The 21,145-nt window shown below is 36.8% G+C and overlaps 1 protein-coding gene across 2 annotated transcripts in view; it reads right to left on the reverse strand.

Annotated features, from left to right (window-relative positions):
* Positions 1–21,145, reverse strand: part of RAPH1 (Ras association (RalGDS/AF-6) and pleckstrin homology domains 1) — a 96,140-nt gene that overhangs the window by 5,859 nt on the left and 69,136 nt on the right. The window contains exons 5-14 of one of the 2 annotated variants that reach the window (XM_008582265.1): positions 19,753–19,830; positions 19,135–19,294; positions 18,132–18,253; positions 17,169–17,234; positions 15,090–15,233; positions 14,120–14,230; positions 6,438–6,536; positions 5,436–5,556; positions 3,028–3,170; positions 13–391 (exon numbers count right to left, since the gene is read on the reverse strand). In XM_008582265.1, the coding sequence (XP_008580487.1) occupies positions 13–391; positions 3,028–3,170; positions 5,436–5,556; positions 6,438–6,536; positions 14,120–14,230; positions 15,090–15,233; positions 17,169–17,234; positions 18,132–18,253; positions 19,135–19,294; positions 19,753–19,830 (1,423 nt within the window). Of the gene's footprint in view, positions 1–12; positions 392–447; positions 1,083–3,027; positions 3,171–5,435; positions 5,557–6,437; positions 6,537–14,119; positions 14,231–15,089; positions 15,234–17,168; positions 17,235–18,131; positions 18,254–19,134; positions 19,295–19,752; positions 19,831–21,145 lie in introns of those variants that run through there. The other variant, XM_008582263.1, reaches the window with a different exon arrangement.

Here is a 21,145-nt window from a genome sequence, read left to right on the forward strand (position 1 = left end):
GTGGGGGTGGGGGAGGGGGTGGGGGAACGACTCCACTGGGGGGCACCAGTATCTGAGGCTTTCCTGATGGGGAGGCTGAGGGCAGAGGCTGCATCACTGGGGGGGGTGGTGGCTTAAAGAGGGGCCCTGAATGCTGAGAAGCATTCTGCAGCCTTGTTATTGTGCTATACTTGACGAACATTGTGGCTGCTGAGCCTGCAGAAGGTGCAGACTGGCTGGGGAGAGGGGGAGGAGGTGGAGGAGGAGGAGGTGGAGGAGGAGGTGGCGGAGGGGGAGGGGGAGGTAGAGGGGGAGAAGGCTGTGAAGCAGAGTAGGGGGTGACTATCTTAGGTTGTGGGGATAAAGGAGGCATAAGGGAAGTGTAGGGCCGATTCAGAGAGTCCGTTCTGGCCTACAAGGAGTATAAAAAGGGGGGTGGGAGAGAGAAAAACACAACAAACAAAACAGTTACGGAGGTAAGCTTTGATTGTGTAAAACTAAAAAGCAAGGAATCTGGGACACGGCATGCATGGAAAGGATGCAGCAGTTGGTGATCATAAAGATGGACAACGTCAGGAAGGCTAAAGTCTGGTTCCCCGGGCAACAAGACACAGAAAATTTGTTTTACCCACCAGTATTCTCAAATAGCTAGACTACCTAACAATCTAGGAGAAAATTCTTGTTGCAAGAGCCCTTTGGATGTTGACGGGTGTATATGATTTCTAACCTTGGTGTATGACTTTCGCACAGCTCACCCTAAAAGAGAGCCCTCTGTGGAGGCCCCTGAGCACTGGGCCCCTGGACTCTGGCAAGGGGAGCTGTGAAGGCTGGAGTTCGCCCTCCAGTCCGTGACTGCATCCACATCAAGCAGATGCTGTAACTGGGCTTAGGAGAGCTGGTGGAGGGCCTCCTCAGGACTGAGGATGGCTTTTGAGGCTGGGAAGCTGACATGTGAAAGTATGAGAATGTTCAGCAGGCGTGCACAGTCACACAGGAATGAATGAGCTTGACACACACACTTGTGTTCGTGTGAGACACTTGCATCCAACATGCACAGAAGTCCAGCAATGCAGGTAAAGGGGGCATTCTTTATATTTGTTTTACTGGAAAATACATAAAGAAATGCTTCGTAAACATAGAGCAAAGTATCATAAAAATATCATATAGAAAAAGCCAGAAGAAAATAAAAGGAAACTTTGGAAAGCTAGAGTTAAAGGAAATAATCAAGAAATGGGAGCTAGAGTTTGTCAACAACCTGTTGACCAACCCATCTGGGTACCTCTTGGCATTGCTGAAATGACCACATCTGGTCATTTATTTCATGGAGCTAATCACGCATGACTGTGGTTCAAGTACTTTTGAAAAGAGGAAAGGAAAGACCCCTGGTTTAAAAACATTGGGTACATATTTTAGGCTCTCAAACTGTGAGAAACCAAGATAACCATCTGTTTTCAATTGTGAATGACATCTAATTAGCATTGAGAATGCTTAGGTTAGTGGACTAGAGGGTCATTATAGGGCTGAATTTTAACACCCATCAGGATGCTGACATATTTTTTTTTAAAAAAATCACACATCGAGGTAAAAGCATTAGTCTGTAAGCTTTGGTTATAGGAGTCACCCAGGTTAATGTGTTTCCAGAGAACAGCCCCTGACCTTAACTTGACCCTGTCTTGGCTGCTTCAGAGGTGCAGACCTTAGCTGTGCTGGCCTTCTCATTTGGCACCTGAGACTGAAGTTAACAGGAGAAGAAACACACAGAGTGATCAAGACTCAAATAGTCACTACTGCATGGCAGGGTTCACTCTGAAACTCTCTGTAATGATGTATTTTGCTTCTTAATCACAGAGCGTTAGTTAATTCTGTTGCTTAAAATACACATAGATCTCACTATTAATAATTTGGTAAGGTAAAAGATTTTTCTTTAGGCATCTGAATTATGTAAACCAGCTTCTCTAGTACATATTTAAAGGATGAGCTCCATCCAAATTGATTAAATGGGGGAAGGGAGAGAATTATTTTTTAAAAGTCTGAGTCACTGATAAGGGAGTTAAACAAATTGGTGAGTGTTTTGAGAATCTAGGTCATTAGAACCAATTCTCAAATACTCATTTCTGAGGGAAAGTGCTCCAGCTACTACTAATCAACCACATATGTAAATTAGGGAATACATTGAGAAAAAAATGTCCATTTAATTTTCATTCATGAATGTACCTGAATAAGTGATTCCGACCAGAAGAACCAAAAAAAAAGTGAAAATGATTATTGGGTAAAAACAAAATAGGCCAGGGGTGTCGCTGGTTCCTCAATGATGGAATGAGCTCCTGCATATTGAAATGGTGACTACAGCCAGGACACACCCTTGGTTTCAGAACTACACAGGCTGTTTTCTAGAGGATTATGATGTCTTCCAGCTGAGCTAAATAACCTCTCTATTGTTCTAAATATTATAGTCTTGTAATGATTATACTCATCCTTCAGTGTCACTACACAATCTATTGTGTAAGGTTCAGGAATCCATAACTTTAAGGGATTGATTTGAATTTAGTCTTTCACATAAAGTATAATTTGAGAAAATTCATCAATGCCCAAAGAAATGCCAAAAAGCACAAAAGAAAAAAGATAAGGAACAAGTCTAAATAAATTAATAACAGATAAGGAAATAACTGTAAGCAGCTTCTCTGGAACATGTTTAGGACACTGGCACTAAATGGTGTTGCTCCAAACTGATTAAAAATAGAAAGGAGGAAATTATTATTTCTTAACATTCTGGGCCACTGACAAAGGAGTTAAACAAACTGCCAGGGTTTTTTTCTCTGAGATCTTTGGTCATTATAGCCAATTTGTAAATAATCTTTTCCAAGGTGAAGTCAAATCAATGGGTCTCTCTGAAATGGTTTCACCCATTACAATCAGGAAGACTGAAGATAAAAGAAAGAAGACTGAAATAGGGCCAAATAAGATTCTTAATAAAGGAATAAAGGAGCATCAAGTTAAACCCATGGAATACCACAGATTTTTCTATGTAAATTAAATCCAGTGTTTTACCTTGCTGGACTCTTCCAACTGAGTGCCTCGTTTCCAGGCTTCGGAGAAGATGGAGCTCACGATGCTCTGGGAACGGATGTGTCCTGCTGACTGGGTGTCAGAAACTCCACTATCAGACTGATTAGAGTGATTTGACTGAGACTCTGTTTAAAATAGTTTTTAAAATATAGTGTTAAGTAAGTTGGTGTTTTCACAGAATGAATATGTACATTTAGGTCATTAATACAAGGTCAGATGCTATGTGGAACAGCCATAAGTTAATTCTTCACAACTCATTTCATTATAAACACAGCCAGTATTTTCCACTAGAAAACTTCCCTTAGGGTTAATAGTAAATCTTGGATTCTTTTTAAATAGTTCACCATGACAGACTGATAATTACAATAAAAGATTCATATGACATTATTGGTATCCTGACAACCTGTCTTGCATGAAATGCACTCCCAACTAGTAAAAGAATTAATCAACCATCAACAGAGCAGTGAATTTTTTTCAATCACGTCTTCATTACATCGAGAATCAGTCTTTTCAGTACCCCTGCTCCAGGCCATCCCAAAGTTATAACTTATGAATTCAGATCTATACACAATGATTACTTCCTTTTTTGTGGTAATGAACAATACTTAGAATTTGACCCCCAAGTGAGACGTGTTTCCTAGGGATTTAGGTATTGGCCCAGTTGGGCAGCAGCTGTACTGAAGCCTTGCCCCCCGGCAAGGCCTGAAAAGGTCTTCAAGGAAGCAGGAATGTTTGTGAGGATCCAGCGCATCTCTGGCCTCTGCACTGAACTAACTGGCAAGATTATTTCGCTGGAGTCGGTTCAGGTAAGATAACCATGTGGTAGCACCTAACTCAATGCCTGGCATCTAGTGCAGACTCAAATGGTAAAGCTGATCCTATCTAATCACTCTGTGATGGATGGATATTATTAGATTGCAATATTAAGCAAGTTGAGCCAAGTTAAAACTAGTCAAAGATAATGGCCACAAAGAAATCCTAAACCAAAACTCCTTTGGATAAATTTAAGATAATATCCTTAGGGTGAAAATATAAGCAGTATGAGAGAAAACCTACTGTATTTTCTTCTTTCTTGATCACTCAATAGCTGAGTAGTTTTTTAAAAAGTTACAACTTCACTAGCCTCATTTATTATCATCCCTATAAAATCTAGGACAACAGCCTATAGGACAGGAAGCAGGAACACATGAATCCTTGAGCTCTCTTCAGCATTAACATATATGACTTTATGATTTACATTAAAGAGTTTGTTTAAGTATAAAAATGATGCTGGAGTAGGAAAAGGCACTATACCACTTCATAAAATAATGTGTGGAGGAAGTGCTTGAATTGTGAAGTGCTACATAGAATTTTAAAATTATTCATCTTTTCTCAATCTTGTATCCCTTAATTTCCTTTTCTGAAATCCTACTTGCTACATACTCTTACACTGTTTTTCCTAATCCATCTTCTCAGAGGTTTTTCTTTTCCATTTTAATAAACGTTTTGCTTTGGAATAGTTTTAAGTATTTACATATTATGTATTTGAATATTAGAACAGTTTTAGCACAAAATCCCTACCTACCCAGCCTCCACCACGTTATATTACTATGGTACATTTGTCACAACTGAAGAGCTGGCACCCGTACATTACTATTACCTAAACTCACACTTTATCTAGATCTCACTCGTTTTTTCTTAACATCCATGTTTGATCCAGGACACCATTACGGTTGGTAGTCATGTCTCCTATGAGTTTCTCAAACTTTCCTGTTTTTGATGAATTTGACAGTTTTGAGGAGTACTGGTATTTTGTGGAGTGTCTCACTTTGGCTTGTCTGATTCATGGAACATTTTTAAGGAAAAGAAGCATTTATCTTAAGATGTGATCACAGCACACTTGTTTAAAGAATGTGAGAATCTGAAAATAAGCACATTTTGAGTATCATAGATTTCATATAAACATTTAGCTTCCTTAACTGTGATACTGTGTGAGTTCTAGTTATTTCCATTCCACTGAAATGTCAGGAAACCTATGGGGAAGGAGAGCAGCTTCCTCGTGGATTCTGAGTATGGAAACTCTTTCCAATCAACTTTTTATCCCAAATTATGCATTAGTAGTTTTTCAGCAGTATGTGTGAGTTTTGAATAAACTTTATAATCATAAATAACAAAACTCTTGGCTTTAGAAGTCTATATACTGATATTCCATTTCAAGTACATTTGTGAAGTAGCCCATGATATTGTCCCTTTTAACAATAAAAACAAAAAAGCATCCATTGATTATAATTTAGAAATTAGGTATGGCTCTGGTTTTTAAGAATCAAGCTGAAATGACCAGGTCTGCTATCAATCTCTACAGAGACCTTCATACTGGTAGTAAAATAGTGCTTTGAGGAATTCCGAACTACCTGGGATGCTGGAAGAACTGGATCCTGACTTAATGCTGGAGCTGGATAAGGAAGTCCAGTCATAAACTGACTCTGTCCTCTTCAAGGCTTCTTGATAGTTCATGTAGAGCTGCTTCCCATACTAAACAGAAGAAGTAAATGATATCCGAACTTTACTAGGTATGATATAAAGGATGAGGAGGGTAAGGGGGACACATTCTTGTTTATTAATTCATTGTCTGTATTAAAATTAATAACTATAATACTTGAAGAAAAATTCTTTTTTTTTTGTCTTTTTCTGTGTCCGGCAACGGATCGCAACCCTCAGTGTCGCCCCCATACCGGACCGGGACCGGCAACGGGATCGCAACCCTCGGTGTTGCTCCCGCGCCTCGCTCAGCCAGTGTGCGGGAACCGGTCTGTATGTGGGATCCGAACCCTCAGCGGGAGCGCCACCGCGCTTCCCAAGCGGCGCACTATAGCAGTGCGCCACCGGGCCGGCCCGAAAAATTCTTTTAATACTACTAAATTATAATCTCTTCTTTTTCCATATTTTTAGAAGGAGCAACACTTGATTCCGATTATGTTCATTATAGATATAAATAAATATTTTTTTCATCTCAAATTCTTGATCCAGGGCCAGCTTCTCAGCACTATTTAGGATACTGGTCCAATTATGATTGGTGTATGATCATTACTAAAGTAATCTAATTTTTAAAAAATTTGTTTTGCTTAGGCTAAACTCTGCTGTATAAGAATCACATTATAAAGTGTTCTCCAAAGCCAAAATAAATCACTTTTTGATGCTAAGCTTTTACCAGTATTATTTAATGGATACCAACTGTCCAAAATTTATCCCTATTAGTAAGGGAAAAAGACAACATTTAAAACATGAAACTTAGCCTGAGAAAATGAAACACTGGCAAAATCATGAACATGAAACAATCAGAATAATTGTAACAACAATCAAAACTTTATCACTGGACACCTCACTACCCTGTCATCAAACAAAAGGAGACCAACCTTGGCAATGCGGATCCCGTTGACCCACTGATGCAGGGTCCTTACATCATCACAACAAAGGTATTTGATGTATTGAGATTTCTTCTGGATTTGCGGGTGCTGCAAGATTAAAGGCAAAATCCAACTAAGTCCCTTGGAGAACTAAAGAAAAACTCAATCAAAGCTTAAACATATCCTGACAAGTTATAGGCCATAACAGTAATGTCTAAAAAATTTATATTTCTTATATAAGGCCAAACAAAATGGCCCATAAGTATTTTTACAAAGTAAATGAGAAAAAAACTTAAATTTAAATTTAAGTTTTAAATTTTAGGTTAAGCTGGTAAAGCTGACAGTGCTTCTCTGGAGGGGAATAACCAGGCTGGGTATACAAAGTACATGGCACACAGCACCTGGGACAGGAGTCTGCAGTCACACCTGTCGCTGTGGTGGAGACAGATAAGCACAGCTTTGTCGGACCCTCTGTCTACCAAACTGTAGGACCACTGCACCGGCCCCCCCAAGGGAACAATCAGCTTTTCAACGGCATCGTCATATTTAGTTGTCACAACCCACTGTCCTTTTCACTTGAGGCTTGGATGGGAGGTGACTGACTTGACTTGGCTATAAAATGTAATCTATAAGGAACAGATTTAAGATATTTTTAACTCCACTGGCCTCAACCACTAGTTCCTTGAGAAGAAAAGACCTAAATCACACTTGGTTCTGGATATAATGGCTTATGATTACTATTCTCTTTCAGTCATTCTGAAAAATAAAAAAAATAATGGCTTTGTTTTGCCTGGAAAAATATTTCTGTTCAATTTTAAGAAAAAATAAAGGTTTAAAAGAATTTAGTTTTTCCAAAATTCTCCAACCACCTTCATTTCTCTTGGAAATGTATGAGATCAATAAATAAATAATCTAAACATGTTCTCAAAGGACTAGATGATCACCAAAAGAAGTTTTATATCTGCATTGTTAAATATCAATCATTCTGGTCTACAATAAGAGAAAAAAATATAAATCCTTCTATTCCATTCAGAGCTCAGCTCCTATAATATTTAATACTTTATGCCAAATACATAATATTTAATACAAAAGCCAACTTTCTTGGTGAAGGCTATAGTCAAAGTTTTAAACAATAAATCCTTAACAATAAGAGGTTACAAAACAATACCTAACAGTTTTCTCTTCTGACGATACCGGTCCTGTCTTGGAATATGTTCCTTGTTCATACTAAATCACATTATAATAAACCACCATATTACTCTTGAAAGAGCAAAGGAAGATGGGTAGAGGATTATGTATTTTTCTATAAAAGGGGAGGGGGGATTTTTTACCTCATTTGTTCATTGAACAAATATTTATTGAGTAAGAACTATTTGCTAGATGCTTCAACTAGGTTTTGGTATACAGTGATGAACAAAACAGAAAAGGTCTCTGACCTTAAGAAGCCACAAATTGTGCCGAAGATAAAATAGGATGATGGAAAAAGAGTTTTTTCAGTGATGCCAACTAGGGCTTGAATAGACTACTGTTCTGTTTCACAGAGGCACTGCTTGCTGGGCAGGGTTCAGAGATCTGAATAAGCTATGGCAGTGTGGCTCTTGGCCTTTATCACCACCCCCTCCTTCTATAGTGATTTATAAACTATTCTCGACTGCATGGGTGTCCAACCTAACAGTGGCCCTGCCTGAGTGTGCATGTGTGCTTCTATTTGTTCTCTACAGGAAGAGGGTGTTTTCAATCAATACAACATCAGGGAAAATCAAAGAGAAATTATCCTCTATCCTTCTCCTTTCATCTCTCTAACCTGGGAATCCAGATAATACCCTGAAGTGTGTCATGATATAATTATTCAAGTATTTGTAAGTCAAGCATCGAATCAGATTACTTCCTAGTTTAAAATTTGCTGTAGGACTTCAAAAATTCTTTTTCATCCTTCTAAACAATAAAGGCACTCATAGCTTTCTTACGGTCATCCAGGCTCCGCATCAATACTTCAAGAGGTTGCCCATTCCACTAATAGATTGTTGTTTTATTAAAAGTGGTATTTATTGAGCACTTACTACGTACCAGACATTGTGAAATATTTCACATATATTAGCTCACACAATCCTAACGAAAACCCTCTGATACATATTATCATCTCCTTGTTCTAGGAAGAAAGCAAGGCACAGTAAGACAGCATTCAAAGCTGCTCCCCTTAAGTGAAACAACTGGGATTTGAACCCATGCACAGCCCATGGTCTCAACTATTATGGCATACTACTGCCTTATTAGGGTAAAATCTTCCTCCTCTGAATTTGCTGCCTCTGCCTCTCCTCTTTTCCCCAAACTAATATGCTACCACTTTTAAAATCACGCAAGGGTTAAGTATGGAGGGCACATTCATTGCTAAAAACCAGAAGCTCACCATTTAGATTCTTAAAGACTCCAGGGAGAATATATAAAGTGATTTCAAAAAGTTCATGGTAAAATTGAATTAAAAGATAAAAAACCTAAATTTTATTTCTCAATATAAGGTCCATCAAGTTCCAGACACTTTTGTAAGCATTTAGTCTATCCCTAAATAACTGAGGGGTCCTGGGAACTTAACCATGTCCAATGCAGTCTCTTTTACATTATTAACTGAAGAAAAATGAGTGCCCTTTAAAGATTTTTCTAAGACTAGGAAACAAAAAGAAGTCAGAAGGAGTCAAATCGGGACTGTAAGGTGGATGCTTAATGATTCCCCATTGAAACTCTCATAAAATTGCCCTTGTTTGATGAAAGACATGAGCAGGAGCATTGTCACGATGGAGGACTCTGGTGAAGCTTTCTCAGGCATTTTTCTGCTAAAGCTTTGGTTACCTTTCTCAAAACACTCTAATAAACAGATGTAATCGTTCTTTGACCCTCCAGAAAGTCAACAAGCAAAATGCCTTGAGCACCCCCCAAAAACTATTGCCAAGACCTTTGGTCTTGACTGGTCTGCTTCTGCTTTGACTGGACCATTTCCAGCACTTTGATTGTGCTTTGTCTTCAGGATCATATTGGGAAAGCCATGTTTTGTCTCCTATGCAATTCTTTGAAGAAATACTTCAGGATCTTGATCCTGCTTGTTTAAAATTTCCATTGAAAGCTCTGCTCTTGTCTGTAGCTGATCCGGGCACAACAGTTTTGGCACCCATTGAGCAGAAATTTTGCTTAACTTTAATTTCTCAGTCAGAACTGTGTAAGCTGAACTGATTGAGATGTTTAGGGGTGCTGGCTATTGTTTCTGCTGTTAATCATCGGTCCTCTTCAATTAGGGCACAAACAAGATTAATTTTTTCCTTGCAAGTTGATATGAGTGATCTGCTGCTGTGGGCTTCATTTTAAATATTTTCTTGTCCCTTCTTAAAATGAGTTATCCACTTGCAAGCTGCTGATTCTTTTGGAGCACTGTCCCCATGAACTTTCTATAAAGCATCAACGATTGCACCATTCTTACACCCAAACTTCACCATAATTTTGATGTTTATTCTTGTTTCAATTTTAGCAGAATTCATATTATTCTGATAGGGGCTCTTTTCAAACTGATATCTTTCTAGTGTCTCAAACTAGATCCTGTTCAGATATGTTACAGCAAGTTAGGAGGAGTTTATTTGGTGCACAAAAAATTGTAATCCATGCAATTTTTTCATAACATGCATTTTCTATGAACTTTTTGAAGACGCTTTGTATAAGGAAATTGCTCCCAAAACAGATGAACAGCTATTAAGAAAGGAAGGTCATCAGTTCATTTTTTAAATGATGCTGATTTGGAAAGTGTGCATTTTCTTTTCTTTTCTCCCCTTTTTATCTTTTTTACTGACCGGTAACAGGATCGCAACCCTCGGTGTCGCGCCCATACCGGGGACCGGCAACGGGATCGCAACCCTTGGTGTTGCGCCCACACCACGCTCAGCCAGTGAGCGGGAACAGGTCTCCACATGGGATCCGAACCCTTGGCGGGAGCGCCACCGCGTTCCCAAGCGGCGCACTCTCCAGTGCGCCACCGGGTCGGCCCGAAAGTGTGCATTTTCTAATAAAAGTTAAAAATATTGAGAATTAAATAAAAGCATTTAACAATAAGAAATTCTGGATTACTACTGTGCTATCAGATTATTTTTCTCTGCTTATGCCAAAAATTAGCTTTAGGCAGATAATTCTTATAATTCTGTTAATTGAAAGTGATGTTCTAAAATCACAGTCCAAGTGCCAAAGGAAAATGACATTATGTATCTGGAAATACATATAGGCTTGAACATTAATTCTGTCAATTGGCATGCAAGAAGAAATAAGACTAATAACATTCTACCCCATTACTTCCATGATTATTATATATAACATATTTCTGTTAGTAACAGTACTTGAGAAGTTCATGCTCACATTTCACCTCTAAACACAAACCACTCTTCCCTTCCTACCTAATGTACTAAATAAACTACTTTGCCTCATTTCCTTAGGAATGAAATTTTAGATCTGGCTAAGGTGAGCCCTACTCCAACAACTGTTTTTTTTTCTACTCCAACAATTATTGGAGTACATAATTTTTTAAAAATAGGTTTATATGCACCTGTCCCAACAAATGTGTATCTCTTTCAGATGATTTATCAACACATGTCGGGCTGGCCCGGTGGTGCACTGGAGAGTGCACCGCTTGGGAGCATGGCGGCGCTCCCGCTGAGGGTTCGGATCCCATGTGGAGACCGGTTCCTGCTCACTGGCTGAGCGAGGTGCGGGCACAACACCGAGGGTTGCGATCCCGTTACCGGTCAGTAAAAAAAAAAGACAAAAAGGAAAAACAAAAAAAAAAAAAAACAAAAAAAAAAAACACATGTCCTATTTGTTCCTATATTGTTAAATTTCATGATTAAGCTTTTCCTACTATTACTACTTCTATTATTACTCTTTAAAAAACTAATCAGCAAACAATGTATTTTACTGCTTTCTACAAGTGTATATACCTTTCCCATATCCTGCATTTCACTGGAAGGACTCAGTCAATATAGTCCAAAGCTGGCAAAGGGGATCAGGCCATACAAATATTTCGCTTTGCGTGTGTATAGATCCTGTGCTGCAGCATTTTTTAGTTTCATTTGTTAGAACTCATATGCTCAAGAATAAAAATATTTACATAGGCAAAATCTAGTACAGACTTTACAGGAAAAAAGACATGTCTTTAAATCCTGATAGTTGCATGCGCATGGGCAAATTGATCCCTCTAAACCTCAGTTTCCACTTCTGGAAAATGGGAACTCTAGAATAGACTTGAGATGGATGTGTACAAGCACTTCTAGTGCAGGCCTGTCACCTTGGAGTTATCCAATAAGTGAGGGCCATTATTTTCACTGTTATTTGTACCTAATGGTATCATGGTTTTCCATTTCAAAATATCAAATATATCTAGATATAAAGAGATATGTAATATAAATATATGGGTTTAGCTTTCAACTACTTCACTAAAAGCAAATATAGAACATATAAATTATTATCATAAAAACAAAAAGAAAAAAAGCCTTGGCACAAAAATATTCTTAACTTCAGAATTCTGTGTGTTGCAAAAGGGATTAAAATAATAGTTAGTGATCATAGTTAAGACTGGCCGTAGCAGACACTGCTGGCTGCCTTCACAGCTATCTCCTCCCACTCACTTCTTTTCTGGCAGAGCTGTCCCCCCCTGCCTGTGTCCCACAAGTTGTGAAATCTGACCAGTCTAAGCTAATCACAGTGGCTTTGTTCCCTTTGTCAGTGACTGATTTAGGAGTGGGAAATGTAGTTGGGGCCAGTAACCCTTAAGGGGAGGGCTGCTGGGTAGCTTTCTGGGAAAAAAGACAAATACATGGAGAAATAGTTCCTCTTCTTCTGGATTCTGCTGGGTCTACATGTGATGACTAAAACTGCAGTGGTCATCTTGTGACTGTGAGGCAAGCCAGCCTTGGAATAAGATGATACGCAGAAGATGGAACATAGAAAGATGAAAAGAATTTGGATTCTCACTGACAACGTTTAGCCACTGAAATAACCAACTCTTACTGTCTTCATGTTATAAGACCACCAATAACTTTCACTTATGGGGCTAATGTCTATTGTTATTGAAGGAGTTAAGAATATACTGCCCTGGCATAATGACTATTTAAATTAAAGACACTTGAAAAACAGCAGGTAGAAATAGATCACTTTGACCTTCATGATGTTTCTTAAAAGCAAAAGATGAAATTCCCATGTGAAAGGCATCCTCCATATACTAGGATGATACATCCTTATCCTCAAAGACAAGTCAAAACAGAGAATTCTGTACAGACATTGTTAAAATAACTCTTTTCTACTCTTTGTCCAATCCAGTATATAAGTAACTGACTCTTACTTCTCTGGGCCTTCTTTTATGAGGGCTCTTGTGCCATGTAAAACCTCTATTATGCTTTTCTCCTGTTGATCTATCTTATGTTAATTTAACTCTCAGGCCCAGCTGGGACCCTGATGGGGGTGGAGTTTTTCTGCCCCTACAATATTTACCTTATTAGAAATTAAAACTGAGAAAAATTAAAACACAAGAGTGCACAAATACACATTATACTAGCCAAGAGAGAAAACGGCATCACATGTTATGTAAATTCTTAGAAAACTCCATTATACATTTGCAAGAGAATGAGAATGCAAAAGTCGAACAACATCTTGATATTACAAGAAAAATAATTTTGACATCTGGTCTTAGGGACTTCTAGGTGAGCTTAAACCTCATTTTGAAAACTGCTGGATTAAGCTACTTTGAACAGTACTGACTTTAAAAATTATTTGCTCCTGAAAGTAACCTAAATGATATAGTGGTATTCTCTAAGAAAGGATTATTTAATAAACAGTTGCCATTACAATACACCTAATTTTATCAAAGCAATCAAAACTCCACCCCCAAATCCTAAACAAATGCTGCTCCCCAAACCCAACTAACAATTCTCAAAGAAAAGTAAAATTAAAAACAATGATATAAACATGTAGACCTAAGTATTTACCAAGTGGTTACTGAGATGAAGCCAATGAGTAAAACTTTTTTATCTCCATAATTTCCCTGAATTTTTTTAAGTTGTCTTTATCAATGTTCTAGAGGATCACTAAAAATTTGCTAAAAGTGTCAGTTCTTCTTTAAAGTAAAGATATAATCAGTGTGAGAAGCTCAAAAGCCTGGATAAAGGAGGAAAAAACTTCCCTAAAAACAGGTCAGACAGGTCATAATACAAGCATGGAAGAAGCGACAAAAATTATTTCTGGACCAGATGAGAGCCAGTGCAGTCTGAACTTGGGCACAGTGCCCTCTGATGGTTCTGCTGAGTAAGTACAGGAAAAAACCAAAATACAAAATATTTATATCCCACGTTCAGCTCTAAGTTTCCCTAAAATAAGCCTGCTATTAAATGAGAGTCAAATTTATCAAATATATCTTATATATTATGACTAAAAACTTACAATCCAGTATCCACTCCTTATTAGCATTAATCTAACTAGGACTAATTGGCTCAGGGTTGGCTGTGGTATATCACATGCTTCTTTTTCTTACCATCCTTCACCATTCCTTTTAAATCTGTAGAACAAAGCAAAAAGTGCACACCTGATGGAGATCCAAACTATTCTAAAATATCCAATAACCCACTGTTATGTCTAACATCAATTAAAATGCTTAAAAAGAGATACATGTTTACCTTTAGCACCAGACAATAATCTGTAGGTGCTTTGTATTTGTTCCGATAGTCCTGGCCATAATAAACATTGACATGATCCAGCTGGAGAAAGCACACCAGATCTCGAGAGACCTAAGAAAAAACACCCAAAACACCAAATTAACAATGATATGCAAATATGGAAATATCATACCTGGTAACAGTTTCTAGTTAAGAATCAAAACTTTACTAATACTAAGGTAGAAATTACTGCTATTTCGCAGAAGACAAGACAATGAAATTTTCTATAAATGTTTCTTATTTGATCCATAATGTAACAAAAAAAGGCTGTGCATTTCACTGACTGACTTGCCATTCATAATGAACTTGTTTGGGAAGGTTGGCATTTTAAAGATACTTTAAATATGGTATAGTATATTAAGTACAACATACTGTAATAGAGCTCTCTGGAAACAATAAGAAAATATCAAGTAGTTCAGTATTTATAATGCATACCTCAAGTACAGTGATATGGGGATTTCCTCATCAGTGAAATAGGGGCAATAATATATGTTCATAGGATGTTGTAAAGACTAGATGAGATGATACTGTAAAGGGCTTAAAATAGTCCTGGCTCCTAATAAGCATGGAAGCGATAGCTACACAGAGCGAACCCTCAGCGGAAGCATAATACCCACCCAAAATTGAAATGCCTATAATCCCAGAAGACTATTTACCTCAAACAAAAATAAAAAAGTCTACTCCTGCGAAAGTCTGAAAAATAATACATAAAACTATGATTTTAAATTTGCTAAGAGAATCAAGATGGGCCCAACTAATGACCAGAGAAGTGAAAATTTTGGGGTTTCCTCTTCCGTAAAATAGATTAGCAAACAAAGCAATATTCTGTGTGGCCTATGCAAATTGAAACAAATCACTGCCAGCATACTCACTGCAAATGAAAAGCAATTAGCATAATGAGGAAGTTCAAAAGCCAACACAAGGGACGCACCTTAGCTTTTCCTTTAGGGACATAGTAGATACCAGATGCTCGCAAGAGAAAATAACGTTTTTTCCAGGACTTCTTGCCGTCATCTTTCAACCAAAGGACTCCTTCAATTTCTGGTACAGTCACAGAACTTCCACAAAAACATTCCTAAAATAACAATATGATTTGAAAAGACTCATGATCCTTGAATTCTCAGAACAAAGTTGTGTTTACCCCTGGGAAATGCATGACACTGTAATTAAACCAAAATGGTTTATTTAAACTATGTTGCCAATCGGACTTCAATTAGAACTTTCTATTCCAAACGCAATATGAATTTATTTTGGAACTAGTATGGCAATCCTTAAGTGTTTATTAAGTAAAAATGCCAATCATAAATATAATAATGCATTTTTACCTACAATGTTTCACCTAATGTTATTTTGAAGAAAAACTAACTTGAAACATCAACTGAGTTGCATATAACAGTGCATTTGTAAACAACATAGTCATACTAAATTTAATAAAAGTGTCAGTGCTAACATAAGCATTAGACTATTTTTCTCCAAATTAACAACACATTTAGATTAGCTGTCAAACTAAACAGAAATATATGTTTTCAAAAACAACACATGTTATAACACCAAGGTCAAGGGTTCAGATCCCCATACCAGCCAGCAGCCAAAACACCCCACAAAAAATCAAAAAAAGCAACATGCTAAGTGAATCGTTAAACTTTAAACACTTAAAAACTGTTATCAATTTATATAATCCTAAAACAAAGAGGGTACTTACTATATAAATATTTAACAATAGCTTGAAAGGAATATAAATAAACTCAAAATTCTGAATTCTACTGTCTGCAGGTAGATACAAATCTAATAGTAAAATCAAACATGTATTTGTAAAAGAAAAAAGAAATCCTCACTAAACACTAGTTTAAGACATTCTGAGCCTAAATTAATTTCTTTCTCCCCAAAGTACAGAAAAATTAGGAATTATATACAGGATTTTTTCTTAATTGTAGCTGGTATCACTATGGAAAGCTCAGTGCTAATCTTCATTTTTCTAACTGTCTTGTTGGTAAGTTTATTCAGGTTTTTTTTTTTTTTTTGTCTTTTTGTCTTTTTTCGTGACCAGCAATGGATCGCAACCCTCGGTGCTGCCCCCACTCCTCGCTCAGCCAGTGAGCGGGAACCGGTCTGTATGTGGGATCCGAACCCTCGGCGGGAGCGCTGCCGCGCTTCCCAAGCGGTGCACTGTAGCAGTGCGCCACCAGGCTGGCCCTTATTCAGGTTTTTAACCACACTAACTTCTCTGATTTTATTTCTCTAAAACTGGCAAAGCCCAAAAGCCAAAAATACAATTATACTTAAATTTATTACTCTTCAAAATAAGGAGTTTTTCCAAAAAACAATCATTATAGTTTAAACAATTACTTCAGTTATTTAAGGTTAAGGCTTGAAATATTTTGCAAACAGCTAATTATACAGGCTGAGTACCCCTTATCCAAAATGCTTGGGACAAGAAGTGTTTCAGATTTTGGACTTCTTCAGATTTTCTCAGATTTTGGAATATCTGTATTATACTTTATTTGAATACAGGCTGAGCATCCAAAATCAGAATATCCAAAATCCAAAATGCTCCAATGACCATCTCTTGTGAGCATCATGTTGGTGTTCAAGAGCTCAAACAGTTTTGGATTCTGGAGCATTTCAGATTTTAGATTTTTGAACTTGAGATGCTCAACATGTATTCAAATTTCTCTGGACAAATTTAATCTGGGCATGCAGATTAAATACAGCACAACTGCAACCTTTACCAACTAGCTGTTTCTCCCACTCGGCAGCCCCTAAAAGCTCATTACTCCTTTTAGTCCACTAGAATATCAAATGGCAAAATAATAGTTTTTAAAAGGTTCTTCAGTGGCTAACCTGTCATCAGGTAACAGTTGAACTCTCTCCCTCCTGCTATCAAAGAACACAGGCTTCTCTGGCTACAATAGTTAAGTATAAATATAGCACATTGACATACTTGACTTCAAAAAGGTACTTAATATTTTAATTTTTAAATGTGCAGACTAAAAAGGGGAGGGAGTCATACCTCCAACAGCACTTCTTTGTTTCTATCTGCCATCTCAGCTGTTTCCTTTTTCCCCAGAAGATAATTCTAGAAAAACAAATAAATGAAAATTAAAGGACAAACTCATTCTATTATTCCCTTGGCATGGGTGTGTATATGATTTCTTCTAGAGAAATAGTGACTCTAAGTTCCTTTCTGCCAGTCTGGAGTGAAGAAATCCCAGATTCTGAGACTATAATCTCATTTGTCTGACGTGACTAAAATCTGAATTCTGATTCAGTAGTATAATTACTTTTCACAATTGCCTACTGAAAGATCTGTTGGTACTCTCAAATATGTATTATTCACTAAAATATCCAGAAAAGATGTGTCATGATTAAGCCATCTGAAGGAAAACTACTCAATACCTTGAACACTGCTGCTATTTTTCCTGATTACTACTTTTTATTGTGGAGTTCTTGTTTTTCCTCACCTACAAATTTCTACAAAATGTCTGAGTATTGGGAAGTATTAACTCACACATTATTTTGGAATAAAGAAAGATGCCAAATAAATCAAGGTAACATATATTAGAACATACAGCCATTTATAATCAAGGTTACTGGCATTAAAAAAAAAAAAAAGTGTCAACTGGATAAATGGCTGAACTTTTCTTTGATGAGATGAGAAACTCACCAATAAAGAGCCGAGTTCAACACAGTTCTGAGTTACAGAGCAGAGAAACCTTGTAACTCCCTGTGGCTACTTCTGCTTCCACAGGGCTCACCCCATATGGCCCTGTGGGACTGGGAACCTCTTTGAGGACTGATACCTGGGCCCTTGCTGACTTTAACACCTCAGTAATAGTAGTGAACCCTCCTATGGGGTTTTGCAGCTTCACTGTTCATACCAGTAGTTGCTATTCTTTTAACTCTACCAACTTGGCAGTAATAGAACAAGATACACCTTAAAAAATGTTGACCTTTATAAATTATCCAGTCTTACCTGTGGGTTTTTGAAAAGTGCATATTTTTCAATACGTTCCATAAATACAAGCTTGTTTTGGCTATCTCTTGTCCAATTAAGGAGATTTTCAACCAAATTTTCATGGTCTTCAAAGATTCTCTCTGTCTCAAAATAAAACATCGATATTTTGTTAATATTCATCAAAACTGCATAAAAGACACAAAACCTTAAAGGCAGTTCACATCAGAACGAAAGAATCTTGACCAACACTTCAGCCTTTGGTTGTTAGAGATTATCTGGGCTTCCCTCATTTTTCAAATAAGGAGTCATGCACTAGTGATGTTAAGTGACGAGGTCACACAGCTGATAAATGGAAGAATTAGGACTAGAGTCTAGATCTTCTGGCTTGCAGTAATCATTTTCAGCCTTTAGCCTTTCCCCATCCCACCCTTAAAAATAAAACACATTAGTTGCATTTAGTACATTTTGTTACCAAATATTTCCCATAGTATTTAGCTCTAGGCATTTAAAATATTTCCAAGATAATTTCTTCTTTGATCCATAGTGTTAATTAATTTTAAACACAGATACATTTTCTAACATACAAATTAGGAATCAAAGAACATGTTCTATATATTGAACATATGTTAAAGAACATGTTCTACGTATTGATTCCTTGAAATTTGTTGACAGATGTGCTTTATGTTTCCCCTGAAAATCAAATGCTGGTATAAAGACTTCAGTACAAATGCAAAAAAACGTAAGTGTTTAGTTAATGCACCAATCTAAGGGAAAAAAATATTTTGTTACCTTTTCAAAAAACTTTGTTTTAGCCATTATAAAATCTGAAGTTAAGTGGAAATGATCTTATGGTCAAAGAACTCTCAAAATACATGAGGAAAAAAAATGTAAAAAAGCCAATTTATAAGAAGCAATTTTATAGAAAAAAAATGTAAAGATGTCTCAGAATGCTTTTATGAACTTATAAACTGTTGGAATCACATAGAAATTAAAAAGCAACTAAAGCAATAATATTACTAACCCATTTGTAACTCAGAAATGGTTTCCACCAGTGACCAGTCTAAACTATAACCGCAGTGGGATTTGTCCATCAGGTTATCCAGCACTTGTCTCACTGTCTGCCTCTCATCCACCATCATTGTTTTAGAACTGTCGTCAGACATGTGAACTCTAATCACCAACTATAACAGGTAATAAGGAAAATTAAATGCAAACCCAAAAATGGCATTCTAGAAAAGAATTTCTTCCAATATTTAATAATATTCTGACTAATGTCTTTAAAAATAAATTAAAACATAAATAATAACTTTATTATGTAAGAAAGATAGGCTAAAGATTAGATATCAAATAACCTACCTACATAAATTTAAATAATTTTTAAAAAATATAATAACAGGTAAGATTATAATGTAAAGACTATTTTGTTTTACTCTTTTAAGAAAACTTAGAACCAGAAAGTTATTTCTTTTATAATGCATTTTACCCACAAAAAATACTACATGTAAAAAATATATTATCAGGAAGAACTATCCTTCTACCTCTCCATATTTTAGGGGTGTACATTATATAAACAAGGCAATTCTTTATAAATCCGAAAAACAGATAACAATCCCAAATCCGGAAAAAGCCCACACATCACCTTTTTCACTTGTGCCTCTTTAATTTTCTCTAGGGCAACTCTAATCTTCTCAGCTTTCAATTTTGCTGCCTGTTCTTCCTGTGAACACAAAGCATTTCACATAAACTGTTATTAAAATGATGAGAATATATGAGAAGTCTTTATTTTTAAGGATGTTCTTAGCATTGAATTTCATTAAGAATATAACTTCACGTGCTTATATAGAGCATATTTGCCCATTTAAAAAATAACCCTGTTCATAAAGTGAGAGCAGACATATTGTAAAGAAAGGAACATTTTTACAGATGCAGATTTGAAGATGTCTTACAATAAGAACAGATTCCAAATTCTAGAGGGGAAAAAAAAGAAATCAGTGGTGTAGTAAATTAATAAATTTGATTCTGTCAATCTGAAGCAGATGAATTTCAGGTTCTAGGGCAGAGAAACATGAATGTTAATGGCCATCTTTGGGCCTGCTAGTTTGTTACACCAGTATAATCTCCTGACTCTGAATTTACCCCCCCTCCAAAATATGGCCAAGCTTTTGCATGCTAACTTTTTTTATGTTACACTAAAAACTTATCATCATCATAAAAGTATCTGTAGCCAAACAAACAAAAAAACACAAACTATTTGCAACTATATAAAAACCCTTAATAAATAAAAAAAGTAGGTTATGCTCTCTTTAGAATGCCAATGCAAATACAGAAGGCTGCCTAATATCCTAAGTTTCACTTTACTTCAGAAAATCACACAATATAATCAAGGTCTCATGTCAGTAAACTCAAATTTGTTTCTATTAATTCACTGATAAGATTTTTTTAAAATGCTGTCTAATTTTTCAAGTAGCTTAATTTCGAGTAACTTCTACTTCAGAAAATTTAGATTATAAACAGTAACAAAAATTATAAAGAACTAAAAATATACTGAAACCATTTGTCTTTTTTTTCTAAAATAGCATATAGTACTTCTAACACCAGTACTTACTTGTAATTTCCAGCAACAGGCCATAATACACTGTAGCATTAATCTCCAATTGAAAAAAAACTTACGTAAGTAAACCTTTGTTTATAAAGGATTATTTTCTTTTTTTTTTTTTTTTTCCTTTTTTTTGTCTTTTTTCGTGACCGGCAACGGATCGCAACCCTCAGTGTCGCGCCCGTACCGGACCGGGACCGGCCACGGGATCGCAACACTCGGTGTTGCTCCTGTCCCTCGCTCAGCCAGTGAGTGGCCGGTCTGTATGTGGGATCCAAACCCTCGGCGGGAGCGCCACCGCGCTTCCCAAGCGGCACACTATAGCAGTGCGCCACCGGGCCGGCCCGATAAAGGATTATTTTCTATTTCTAAGCTTTTAATTACTCTGGAAAATATCTAAGAAAAATATAAACTGCCATCTTGTATATCTCTTTAT

Source organism: Galeopterus variegatus, unplaced genomic scaffold (genome assembly GCF_000696425.1).
Source record: "Galeopterus variegatus unplaced genomic scaffold, G_variegatus-3.0.2 Scaffold2551, whole genome shotgun sequence".
Lineage (NCBI taxonomy): Eukaryota > Metazoa > Chordata > Mammalia > Dermoptera > Cynocephalidae > Galeopterus > Galeopterus variegatus.